This window comes from Nerophis lumbriciformis, linkage group LG02 (genome assembly GCF_033978685.3).
Source record: "Nerophis lumbriciformis linkage group LG02, RoL_Nlum_v2.1, whole genome shotgun sequence".
Taxonomy (NCBI): Eukaryota; Metazoa; Chordata; class Actinopteri; order Syngnathiformes; family Syngnathidae; genus Nerophis; species Nerophis lumbriciformis.
Window position 1 is genome coordinate 47,462,363 of NC_084549.2, and position 14,334 is coordinate 47,476,696.

The 14,334-nt window shown below is 45.1% G+C and overlaps 1 protein-coding gene across 2 annotated transcripts in view; it reads right to left on the reverse strand.

The window, feature by feature from the left end:
• slc2a15a (solute carrier family 2 member 15a) overlaps positions 1-14,334 on the reverse strand; it is a 145,318-nt gene that overhangs the window by 17,991 nt on the left and 112,993 nt on the right. For both annotated transcript variants that reach the window (XM_061963786.1, XM_061963796.1), the window contains one exon: positions 6,591-6,718. In XM_061963786.1, coding sequence (XP_061819770.1) covers positions 6,591-6,718 — 128 coding nt within the window. The remainder of the gene's footprint in view (positions 1-6,590; positions 6,719-14,334) is intronic.

The window sequence follows — 14,334 nt, forward strand, 5'->3', positions numbered from 1 at the left end:
CAAGTTTTTCAAAATATTCTAATTTACTGGCTTTTACCTGTATATACTATATATATATATGTATATACTATATATATATATATATATATATATATATATATATAAAATGCATCTTGGACATACTGCCCCCTGGTGTCTGTTTCCCGTCACCTCCCCTGCAAACCATAACACCTTCCACCAAATACCACGTCTTTTCTCCAGCCAATGGACCAAGGTGTGATTGCCTCTTTCAAAGCCTTCTATTTACGAAGAACATTCTCGAAGGCAGTCAAAGCAACTGAACGACCAGATGGCAAGACGTTAAAGAAATGGTGGCGGTCATAAAGCATCTATGAAGCTGTCAAGAACATTGCTGATGCATGGGATGAGGTTAAGATTTCCAATATGAATGGTGTGTGGAAAAAGCTATGTCCTCAATTTGTGAATGATTTTCACGGTTTTGAGGATACAGTTGAAGAAGTGACTGAGAAATTGATGGCTCTTGGTAACCAGATGCAACTCAAATTGGAGATGGATGATGCGACACAGCTGCTCGAATCTCACGGTGAGGAGCGAGCTCTAAGGACCTCATTGAACTGGAGAAGCAGATGACAGAAGAAGTGGAAGAAAAAGAAGAGCCAGAACCCAAGAGATGTACAGCCGAGGCATTGGCAGAAGCTCTTTGGATGATCAAAGAGGCAATATCAATGATAGAAGGCCAAGATCCCACCTCAGCAAGGTACACTAAGGTCTACAGATCTGTGACAGATTCTCTGAGGTGGAGATTTACAAAAAGAAAAAGAAAGCTTCTTATCAAATGTACCTTGTACGTTTTATCAAGAAGGTTGAAAGAACTCCATCAAAAGACCCTGTGCCTTCTACCTCCAAAGCATCACAAGACCCTGTGCCTTCTACCTGCGCAACATTGTACTTCCAATCGACACAGAGTCTCCAACTTCCTTTGCTTCAGGCTCTTCCGAATACGCCTGTTTTTGTGCAAACCACAATAAAAGTAAGTGCTGAGACTCAATTGTTGTTTATATTATATTTATGTAAATACTTTAGATTTACGTACGTACCCGCATAAAATAGGCCTATGTTCCGACTTACATACAAAACCGACTTACAAAGGTACGTAAGAACGGGGACTTCCTGTATGTATATATATATATATATATATATATATATATATATATATATATATATATATATATATTTTTTTAATTTATTTATTTATTTTTTTTAAATTTTTTTTAATTTTATTATTATTATTTTTTGTTTGTTTTTAGCATTTTTTTTAATGGTAAATGGTTTACACATTTATAGCGCTTTTCTACCTTCAAAGTACTCAAAGCTTTGATACTATTTCCACTAAATTGGCCCTAGTGTGTGACTGTGAGTGTGAATGTTGTCCGTCTATGGGAACAATCAATTCTAGCTATAAATCACTTTACAAATGTATAAAAGTTCCATAACCCATAAAATAACCAAGCTGTAGCGACAGTGTTATTGTAAGAGCAAACACGAAGGAACTCTTTTTCTAGCAGTGTAACACATCGGCGTGCTAGAGCAATCAATTCTAGCTCTAAATCACTATACAAATGCATACAATAACCGTCAACAATACCCATACAATAACCAAGCTGTAGCAAAAGTGTTATTCTAAGAGCAAACATGGAGGAACTATTTTTCTAGCATTGTAACACATTGGCGTGCTACAGTATTAGCCATAAAAGCAAACTACGGCAAGAGATAAGGTAGCTTCTACAACACAAAACGCTTTTGAGTTTGTAATGCACAACACTGCAATACGACACCAATGTGTACTGACTGAAAAACGTGAACAATTATATGCTATTATCATATTATATTAGTATTATATAGTATTTGTAAAGTCATAGCCTACATTTCATGTTTTGTTTGCACACAGCTGAGCTAGCCAGACAGGGAATGTAATGTAGTTGTACTAACACGCATGACGTGCTGCGTGTATCATGATCGATATTCAAGTGACTCACTTGATGGACAGTTATTTGTAAGGTCCAGCTGGCCGGGGACGTTTCCTGTTGATTTCGGGTAAACAATCCATTTTTGTCGAAATAGCTTGGATTAAACTTCCATATTTATAGCAACAAAATTGCTTTCATCCCCCTCTGCTGGGTTCCGTCTGCTCCAACGTCTTGCTCTTCTTTCGTGCTTGCTTCTATAACAGCAGTACATTTAGCTTCAAAAGTATAAGTTTGTAAATCCTCATTTGTCCAAAAATAGTCATTTTCGTTGTCTATTACCAAGTCTGCCATGAACAGAACACACACTCATGTTTGATTCCGGAAGTAGGAACACACATGTTGCCAGAAGTCAGACATGCGCTGCTATGGAAACAGAAATTAATGCGCAAAAGAAATCAGTCCCAGAAATTATTAAAATGATCAAAATACGGTAAAAATTGAACATATTACACATTGTTATGAACGTGTCTGTTACTAAATTATATAAAGACTTGCACTGTGTATAAAACGTTGCTGGAGGGTTTTGAAGTTGTTTTAGAAGGACTCCCATTAGCCCCATCTTTCAAGCTTTTTTTTTTATCATCTTTTAAAATTATTAAAGACATGTGTGTTCTTGTCTCTCATAATGATTGTGAACGATAGGCAAAATTCCCCCAAATTAAGGATTTTTACAAATAAAAGTAATATAGTACTGTAGTCTCCAGAAGAATCCACACAAAGTCAGAGGCTATTTTTAACCTTTATTATTATGATAACAACCGGCCCAAAATCCACACACATCTGTCTCCGTGCTTTCCCAGACACAAAACAACACTTCCTCATTTTCCGTCAAGCCCATTTCAGTCACGGACGGTGTGTTTGCGATGCTGGGAACAATAAACATCGAAACCACACGAACATAAAACATTACCACCGGCAGGTCGTTGTATGAATGTATATATATATATATATGTAACCCGGATAATAATCCATGTGTAATATAAAGTACATTAGATAAATTGTTATAAAAGTTGAAAAGGTACTTCATTTGAAATGGTTAAAAACATAGTTACAAGGTAAAAAATGTGAAATACATACTTGTTTTATTTACAATATGGTATTTGTGGAGAAGCGTTTTTTCCGATTCTTTTTCCGGTCCTTGAAGGGGACGTGAGACCTCGTGTGGGGAGAGACGTGACAGGCGTGATGCTCGAGATACAGCGATAGCTAAAGTTCTTCGTTTTAGAACTTTCAGTCAAGTTTTGTGCCATGGTTTGTCGACAAGAGAAACCATTGTGAGTGTGTGATTAGTGCTAAAAGACAGTAGCTCCAACGCGGAGCTGTGGACTGTGCTTTTGCCGCTTATTACTAGCTTATCGAGTTTGTAGCAAAACAATCTCGCTAAAAGACTGTTTTGCCAACAAGGGAGAATCACGGAGCTTGCAGTGTATCGTTACCTAACTGGACAACGAGACAGACGGACACCAGATAGCACTCTCAGTGCCCGCGACGCTCAGAGTACCTCTGGATATGTGGGAGATGGAGAGGAGAGATTTTGGACTGGAAGGTACCGCGCACCTGCTCCTCCATTGAAGTCACGCTGAAAACTGGGAGCACGCTTTGTCGGGAGAACACAACGACATCACAGAGCTGGACAGGACACGTAATCTGATTGAATTAAAACGCTAAAAAGTTTTTGGTCTCATCGCACACAAGCATCGATACAGGCCTGCAAAGTAGGGTGTATTTGAATGCCGGCTTTAGTTTAGTTATTTCCAAGACATTATTCTGGGTGAATAATATACTGTTGTTTCTGTGTGTGAACAGTGCTGTACATTCCTGTGAAACTTGAGATAATAATTTGCACTTTTTCCATTTTTGCATTTTCTTTATTAAAGGTTAAAGGTGTCTGGTGTTAATTTAATGCAGGTCTTTGTCTGGTAGATTTTAGACTATTGTGTCATAGTTTAAAAGGTGACCCAAATTAATAAAAATAGCTTTAGATTGAAATTATTTAGTACATGAGTGAGTACACACTTGAAAAACCCCAAAGCCCGCTCAAATAATTTATGAGTAAACAAGGGCTACATATACACTATTATTTGCGCCTATTGACAAGTGATGCAAGCAAAATTTGGCCACCAAAAAAAATTACCACTAGAAAAGCGCTGCCAAAAAAGGGTGTTGTGATGACATAACCAATATGCACTGGATTGTCTGGAGCGTAGTCAGCATGTCTGCGATGTGGACTCACTTTAGTATATTCCCAATACGCGGGCAGCAATCCACAAAATGTGCAAATATTAAGACATTATATTATAACAACGACAAGCCCTGGTTCACACCCAAGCTCCGACAGCTGCGCAAGAAGAAGGAGGCTGTGTGGAGGAGCGGGGACCGGAGTACCTACAGAGAAGCAAAGTACCACTTCAACAGGGAAGTGGAGAAAGCTATATCTGTGTACTCTAACCGTCTACAGGAGCAGTTTAGCTCCAATGACTTTGCAGCCGTGTGGAGAGGGCTAAAGACCATTACGAACTATAAGCCCAAAGCCCCCCAGGCCCTGAATGACCATCTCTCGCTCAGGGCCTCAACGCACATTACAGTCGTCACGAACGGCCTTCAGCTCATCAAAGCTCTGCTACCCCCACCAACGCCAGCACTTCATTAAATGACTTAAAGGACTCCAAGGACATCAAAGGGCTCCAAGAACATCACAGGACTTCATCAAAGGCCCTCTCCATCCGAGAGGAGGATGTACGCCGGCAGTTCTTGAAGCTGAACACGCGGAAGGCCCCCGGGCCGGATGGTGTCTCCCCCTCCACCCTGAGACACTGCGCAGGACAGCTGGCTCCTGTCTTCACTGACATTTTTAACACCTCTCTGGAGCTACGCCGCGTGCCGTCCTGCTTTAAGACCTCCACCATCATCCTTGTCCCCAAGAAACCACGGATCACAGGACTTAATGACTACAGGCCGGTGGCGCTGACATCTGTGGTCATGAAGTCCTTTGAGCGCTTAGTCCTGCCCCACCTCAAAGACATCACCGCCCCCTTCCTGGGCACACTGCAGTTCGCCAACAGGTCTGTGGATGATGCAGTGAACCTGGCCCTCCACTTCATCCTGGAGTATCTGGACTCCCCAGGAACCTACGCCAGGATCCTGTTTGTGGACTTCAGCTCTGCCTTCAACACCATCCTCCCTGGACTGCTACGAGACAAGCTCTACCAGCTCAGCGTGCCCGACTCCCTCTGCTGTTGGATCAATGACTTCCTGACGGACCGAAGACAGCAAATGCGGCTGGGGAAGATTGCCTCGGACAGTCGAACCACGAACACTGGTACTCCTGAGCGCTGTGTACTTTCCCCCTGGCTCTTCTCCTGGTATACGAACTGCTGCACCTCCAGTCACCAGTCCGTAAAGCTGCTCAAGTTTGCGGATGACACTACCCTCATCGGGCTCATCTCGGATGGCGATGAGTCCACCTACAGGAGAGAGGTGGACCGGCTGGCATCCTGGTGCAGCCTCAACAACCTGGAGCTGGACGCCCAGAAAACAGTGGAGATGATCATGGACTTCAGGAAGTCACAGCTCCACCATCCCCCCCTCACCCTGATGGACTCTCCCACCCCTGTCTCCATTGTGGACTCCCTCCGTTTCTTGGGCACCACCATCACCGAGGACCTCAAGCTTAAGGTGCCAACCAAGATGCTGGTGCAGTTCTACTCAGCCATCATTGAGTCCATCCTCACCTCCTCCATCACCGTGTGGTTCCCCGGCGCCACAGTCCGGGACAAGCATCGACTGCAGCGCATCGTACGTGCTGCTGAGAAGGTTATTGGCTGCAAGCTCCCATCCCTCCAGGACCTGTTCTCCTCCAGGACCAGGAGGCGTGTGGGTCGGATCACAGCTGAGTCTTCTCACCCTGGACACAAACTATTCTCCCCTCTCTCCTCAGGCAGGAGACTACGGTCCATTCAGACCCACACCTCCCACCACCTGAACAGTTTTTTCCCCTCCGCCATCAGGCACATAAACAATAACAAGATCTGATAACTCAGTTACAGCTCATTTTATTACCTATTCTGTGTTATATGTGTTTTATGTTGCACGTTTGCACCAAGAAAAATTCCTAGTTTGTGAACCTGTTCTCAAACAATGGCAATACAAACCATTCTGATTATGATTCTGACAGTGGCGGCTTTTAAAGAAAATTAATGAACAGACCACATCAAAAGAAACAAAGTTGTAAACAAGACAAAATCACTCACACATGCTGCTCAACTTAACCTATTAGAAGCAATAAAGTGCTGGCCACATCCTGACCACCTCCTCCGCGGCTGAACAACCCGTGTTAGAAGTACACTAAGATCCTACAATTTAGTATTCATGCAAAGTTTTCAAGCAGTTGTCTTCAAACTTGTATACAGATAATTTAGTACACAATATGTCACAACACATATCAAAATGTAAATGCAATAACCCAGATCTGAAAGAGATTGGTATGTGTTCCTTGTTGGAACAATGTCGTGTGTCTTTTACAAACAAATTGCTGAGGTTAAATATCAGGTTATTTGTTCTCACCTATCTGACTTGTTAGTGCAGGTCGTTGAAATGTTTTACCTGTAAGAAGGGGAAAACAAATCCCACAGTGAAGTTGGACAGCCAGTTGAGGGATCCTCCAACAATGTAGGCTGCTGGACGGTGGGATTGTGTAAAGAGTTCTGCTGTGACCAGGAAGGGAACTCCAGCTAGAAAATGCAACAGACATGACATTTTTATAACCATGAATATAATTAACTTTACTGTACATTACTCAAATATCAAATACAATATGGGTCTGTAAAAACATTTAAAACATTAAAATCCATTAAAATAAGATTCATAGGGGTTACAGCTCAGAACAAGTGGAACACATAAGAAAACAAAAACAGTAAAAATACAAAAGCCATTTTGGCGATTTCACAAAAAACAGATGTTTCATTCAGGACATACAACAGCAAGTTTTCCCTCTTTGAACCAGAAAACATTCTATATTTATTAAAATATGAAGAGTTCAGGCACAAAAAACACCATTCCACCGATTTTGAGCTGTGAGTTCCACTGAATAGTTAACATCATTCTCTACCGAGAGGTAAAATCTAATTTTCCCCAAAAACGGCTGATCTTTTGCATTTCAGTGTTGAATATTCCATTTTAGAAACCGATAACCGCCCTGCTTTTTCTTTGCAGCACAAACATCGAAATTTGATAATGTCGTCCAACGTCAGCGCTCCTGTTCGCTTACTTTGTGTCTGTATGGTTGTGATTGTAACTAAATTAAAGCATCAGTAGCAGCTGAGATAGGCTCTCGCCCACCCGCGACCCCGAAGTGGAAAAGCGGTAAAAAAATGGATGGATGGATGTATAATGAGTAACTTTGATGAAATCAGCGAGCGTGTAGTGCCCTCGCCTACTGGGCGCAAAAATAGATTCTGTCCTGATAAATCTAAGCAGTCCATGAGAGCCAGAAAGGTCGACACAGTGCAGTGGGAAACATGCCGTCTATTGCCTGTGTACATAATGTACAGGATACTTGAGTAGCCACTACTCTCTTGAATGACTACCTAAATTGTGTGTTTACTGAGCTGTTGTTGTGTTGTGATGCAGCTGTCAATGTTATGATGTCACGATCCACCAGTTAATGAAACCCCTGGACCTCCATGTCCAGGGTTTACCCAAAAAGGTGTTTGTTTAGATTAAATGCATTCATTACAGTGATGGAATAAACATTCCTTTGAAAAAAATTATCTGTTTCACTCGTTATCTGGCACCATGTAGGATTAATCTGTTTTTGCAAAGAAATGTTGTTTGTAATTATCTGTTTTTGTTGCAAAATATTATAAAAAATTATCAAAATTCATGTGCATTTTATTAAATTGAGACTATCACTTTGGTTCTTATAAACGATGTATTCGCAACCCAAATCAGCAGATTGGCTGGTTCATGAAATGTTTCAAAAAATACTTTAATTTACCGTATTTTTCGGACTATAAGTCGCTCCGGAGTATACGTCGCACCGGCCGAAAATGCACAATAAAGAAGGAAAAAAACATATATACGTCGCACTGGAGTATAAGTCGCATTTTTGGGGGAAATTTATTTGATAAAATCCAACACCAAGAATAGACATTTGAAAGGCAATTCAAAATAAATAAAGAATAGTGAACAACAGGCTGAATAAGTGTACGCCATATGACGCACAAATAACCAACTGAGAACGTGCCTGGTATGTTAACGCAACACATCATGGCAAGAGTCATTCAAATAACTATAACATATAGAACATGCTATACGTTTACCAAACAATCTGTCACTCCCGATCGCTAAATCCGATGAAATCTTCCCCCCCGGTGTCGCCTCTGGTATGTCCTTTTTTTCTGCTGCTCGATTGCCGTTCTCTGCTGCATATTTCACTTCTCCACACAGCTTGTAATCTGCAGTATATGATTTCCTTTTCGGTGCCATTTTAGTTCTGTCCTTCTCAGTTTTTATAAGTTACCGCCAATGTTGATGTGATCCATTTTAATAGCTACGGCAGTAGCATATAGCAAATAGCAGTTAGCATCCCATGACCCACAATGCACTTCTGCCATGACCCTCCCCCGCCAAATTCTTATTGGTTGATGTGTGAGTGACGATTGCTGACGTGTGTGTGACGATTGCTGCCATTTGCTTCGTCTCTTACGCGAATGAGATAAATAATATTATTTGATATTTTACGGTAATGTGTTAATAATTTCAAACAAGTCGCTCCGGAGTATATGTCGCACCCATGGCCAAACTATGTAAAAAAACGACGACTTATAATCCGAAAAATACGGTACTCAAAACAAGGAAAATGGAGATATTTGTTTTTGCGCTTGAACCGTTACGGCTCAGACTCCTGCTGCCTCTTATTCATCTGTGCGTTCCAGCAAGAGCCACGCGGCGTTTCCTCTCCGCTGCGGACGCGTCTTCGCACGGCTGCGCCTCCGCACGGCTGCGCCTCCGCACGGCTGCAGGACATCTGCAATATGCGCACCTGCCCGTGATGAGCGAGCTGCTTTCTTAAGCTGGCGCAACCTTCGTTCCTGTGCCAGAACGTAGCTTCATGTCGCAGAACTGTAAGCCCATACGTATCTAGCGCTTGTCTCTCTCTCTCTCTCTCTCTCTCTCTCTCTCTCTCTCTCTCTCTCTCTCTCTCTCTCTCTCTCTCTCTCTCTCTCTCTCTCCGTGATCTCTGCCCTCGTGCTCACCTGCCTTTGTCATCTCCCTTGTTGCCTCAAATACCCTCCGTTGCCTTGGAAGTGAGCTGTGCACCGCACTTCCCTGGACCCATCTGGATTCGGACTGCCTCCGTCGATCCTCGACCCCGCTTTGGACACAGACCTCTCGACATCTCTCTCTCCAGCCCCACGGACCTCCCGCTTGTGTGACCTCCATCTGCCTAGCCCCTTTTGGACTTGTCTGCTTCTTCACTCAACACGCACCTTCAACAACCCCCCTGGTAATATTTAATTGCTAACGCTTCACATAGTCCTGCTTGACACACACCGAGTAGAATACACACTCCACCGCATAATCAATACTCAATAAAATATTATTGAGCTATACCTTCTGCCAAAGCGCCGTCTCCTTCTCCATAGTACTGTCACAGTACGTTTTGGCCATGTCAGAACCGGACGGCATTGTCAGAGCGAAGACCACGCTCCCTCCCCGAGCTCCAATGAGCCCCGAAGTAGCTGTGATACACGGGATACTCCAGCAGCACCAAGAGCGCTTCTCTTCACTGGAAAAGAAGTCGCCTTCGCTAGCCTGCTCGCTAGAATGGACTCCTTAACTCCGAGTATGCCGACTCCCCCCACACCAGAACCGGCAGTTTCTGCTGCAGCTGCCCCCGGGAACCCCCCTTATACCCGGGAATCGAAGATTGCCAGTTCCAGACCCTTTGAAGGCGATTTTGATCTATACCGTGGATTCTTGGTCCAATGCGAGATGACTTTCCAACATCAACCGTCTCGCTACGCTTCTGATGGGGCCAAGATTGCGTTCATTTTTTCTCTCCTGGCTGGAAGAGCGCTCAAGTGGGCCACGGCAGCGGTGGACCGGAACTCTGGGGTGGGCACAAACTATTTCGCCTTCCGCTCGGAATTTCGGGCCGTATTTGTTTAACCGGAGGTCGGGGGGGACGCCGCCTCCCGCCTCCATTCTATTCAGCAGGGATCCCGCTCTGTAGCTGACTACACCCTCAAATTCAGCACTCTCGTAAGCCGACAGTAAGTGGGGCAACAAGGCACTCCTGAGTGCGTACCGGCGGGGACTAAATGAGGACGTCAAGGATGGCCTACTACGGGACCGTCCAACCTGTTATCAGGACCTCATCATATTGGCTCTTCAAATGGACCAGAGATTAATTGAGAGAGCTGCGGAACGAAAAAAAGCAGCTCTCTACCAAGTCCCCAGATCTACCTATGTTGAGACTCGAACACCTGCATTCTCTCCCTCAAGTCCAAGTTCCAGCCCGCTAAGCACACAAGCATGGTTCCACCAACCAATTTCGCCATACCAGTCCAGACGGAGGAACCCATGCAGCTAGGCAGAGCACGCCTAGCGGCGGACGAGAGGGAAAGGAGATTCCGGCAGTACCTTTGTCTTTATTGTGGGTTAGCGGGACACGCAATGAAGACATGCTTGACGCGATCAAAAGACGAGGCTCACTAGCAGGGGGAATCCTAGTGAGTCACACTTCCGTTCTCCAAGTCAACAAAGACCCTGGCATTGTGTGGAAAACATTGTGCCCACAAAACAATACAAGATATACCCAAACCAAAAATCCTGGATTAACTGAGATCTTCGGTCCAAGCTACATGCCCGCTCCACTGCATTTGTCTCAGGCAACGCTGAGGACTACAAGAAGGCCAGATATGACCTGTGTAGATCCATCAGCGAGGCCAAGGGACAATACAGACTAAAGCTGGAGGGATTCTACTCCACCACAGATTCCCGGCGCATGTGGCAAGGCCTGCAACACAAACACATCACAGACTACAAGCAAGGGGGTCACAAACAGCCAACCCTCAATGCCAGATGAGCTGAATGAGTTTGACGCCCGCTTCGAGGTCCCCAACACCAACCAACAGAGAAGCGTTCTGACCACAGAGCGCACGCAGGACCCACCACTCACTGTGACAACAGCAAAGGTACGTACGGTTTTGAGGAGAACAAACCCACGGAAGGCAGCCGGCCCAGGCAACATCCCTGGCCGGGCCCTCAGGGTCTGTTCATCAGAGCTGGCTGACGTACTTGCTGACATATACAACTTGTCACTAGCACAAGCTATTGTGCCCACCTGCTTCAAGACCACCACCATCGTGCCCCTGCCAAAGAAAAACGCTGTGACCTGTCTGAATGACTATTGCCCCGTTGCACTCATCCCAATAGTGATAAAGTGCTTCGAGAGGATAGTCATGTCACACATCAAGAAGACCATCCCAGACACACTGGACCCTCTGCAGTTTGCCTACCGGCAGAACCGGTCCACTGAGGATGCAGTCAACACCGTCATCCACACCACCCTCACCCACTTGGAGGGCAAGGACACCTATGCCTACAGCTCTGCTTTTAACACAGCCATCCCACACAAACTCACTGCTAAACTCCTCACTGTTGGTCTGACACTGGCTCTCTGTGACTGGGTGCTGAACTTTCTCACAAACCGGCCCCAGTCAGTCAGAGTCGGCAACCAGACAGCAGGCACAAAGGTTCTAAGCACAGGGACCCCCCAAGGCTGCGTGCTGAGGCCCATGTTGTACACCCTCTTCACACACGACTGTGTGGCCTCCCAGAACAACACCAGTATCATCAAGTTTGCAGATGATACTACGGTTGGACTGATCACCGGGGGAGCTGAGGCAGCGTACAGAAGGGAGGTAGCGGAACTGGTGGCCTGGTGTCAGGATAATAATCTCTCATTGAACACAGACAAGACCAAGGAGATGATTATTGACCCACGAAGAAGGAGTGCACAGTACACACCTCTGTACATAGGGGAGACAGAGGTGGACAGGGTGAAACCCTTTAAATTCCTCGGGACCTACATCAGCGAGGACCTGGGCTCACAACACCCAACAAACAATAAAGACAGCCCAGCAACGACTGTACTTCCTAAGAAGACTGAGAAAATTTGGCATGCCACCCAAAATTCTCAGCAACTTCTATAGAAGTACAGTTGAGAGTGTCCTTACCAGCTCAATCATGTTCTGGTATGGAAACTGCGCTGCTCAGGACATGAAGGCACTCCAGCGAGTGATTAAAACTGCTCAGTACATATCAGGAGCAACCCTCCCCTCACTACAGGACATGAACTCTACCAGGGCCACCAGGAGAGCACACAACATCATAAAGGACAGTACACACCCCCAGCACAGTCTCTTCAGCCTTCTACCATCAGGCAGACGATACAGGAGCCTGAAAGCCAGGACTACGAGACTGACAAACAGTTTCTACCCACAGGCTATCAGGCTTGTGAATGCTAACCTGTGAATGCTAGCTATCCCCCCCTTGTTACTTTTTACTTTTATCTTTTGAACAAAAGATAGCTACCATGACCACCCCCAAACTGTGAACCATCACTGTAGACACTTTTTATTTTTGATCACTAAAGACACTTTAAACTGCTGCTGTGACCCAATGTCACCTCCATATTTATACTGTTAACTGTGAATCAGAATGTGCAATAATGTTATGTTACTCACTGTGCCTTGTATATAGCTTATACTTGTTTTAATACCTTATTTTAAACTGCTAAACTGTACATTTAATTTTTTTATTTTAGCTAAGTACCGTGACTTGTTGAAGGGTGGACTAGCAAAGAAAGATTTTCATTGTACGGCAAACTGTCTGTTTAACTGTGCATATGACAATAAACAATCTTGAATATTGAATCCTGAATCTTGAATTCTCTTCCCGGCTATCCTGTCCTGGAGCTCGAAGAACCTGACCGTCGGGGCTTATCTGGACTCGGGGAGCCGACAATAGCTTTATGGACCGGGAGTTTGCCAGACAGGCCGGAATCAGTCTCCTTCTCCTGGACACCTCACTACCGGCTCAAGCCCTGGATGGACACCCTCTGGGACCTATTACTCACCGCACGGAACCCTTATCCCTGACCCTCTCGGGCAACCACACCGAGACCCTCAGCCTTTGGATCCTTAATGCCCCGATCGCTCCACTTGTCCTTGGCCCATCCTGGCTCCGGAAACACGACCCTCATATTTCCTGGTCCTCGGGAGAGGTCTTGGCCTGGAGTACGGCATGTCATGAACAATGTCTGAAATCTGCATTACCCGAGTCAGAGAGTCCCAGACCTGCGTCCCCTCCCGCAATATTCCTTCGGTTTACCATGATCTTGCCGCAGTCTTCGACAAGGAGCGTGCACTCTCCCTTCCCCCACACAGACCTTATGACTGCACCATCGAACTAATCCCCAATGCTGCCCTTCCTTCTAGCCGCCTGTGCAACCTCTCCCTGCCTGAGAAACAAGTGGCAGTAGGATTTTTCTTTGTGGCTAAGAAGGACAGTTCATTGCGGCCCTGCATCGACTACCATCAATTAAATAACATCACTATAAAGAACAAGTATCCACTACCCCTCCTGGGCTCGTCCTTCGAGCCCCCTTGCCCCAGCGACCATCTTCAGCAGAATCGACCTCCGTAATGCCTACCATCTCGTCCGCATCAAGGAGGGTGACGAATGGAAAACGGCATTCAACACACACCTGGGCCATTTTGAGTACAGGGTAATGCCTTTTGGATTTACCAATGCCCCTGTTGTCTTCCAGTAATTAGTTAATGACGTCTTGAGGGAAATGTTGGACCAGTTTTTCGTTGTTTACTTGGATGACATTCTTGTGTTTTCTAGAAACCTACAGGAACATCAGAGACACGTTCGTCTGGTTCTTCAGCGCCTGCCCAAAAACCGGTTATTTGTCAAAGCAGAGAAGTACGAGTTCCATTTCCCCTTTGTTGGATTTTTGGGCTATATACCGTATTTTCCGCACTATAAGGCGCACCTAAAAACCACAATTTTTCTCAAAAGCTGACAGTGCGCCTAATAACCCGGTGCGCTTTATTACGATTCATTTTCATAAAGTTTCGGTCTCGCAACTTCGGTAAACAGCCGCCATCTTTTTTCCCGGTAGAACAGGAAGCGCTTCTTCTTCTACGCAAGCAACCGCCAAGGAAAGCACCCGCCCCCATAGAACAGGAAGCGCTTCACCCGCCCCCATAGAAAAGGAAGCGCTTCACCCGCCCCCGGAAGAAGAAGAAAAAACGCGCGGATATCACCG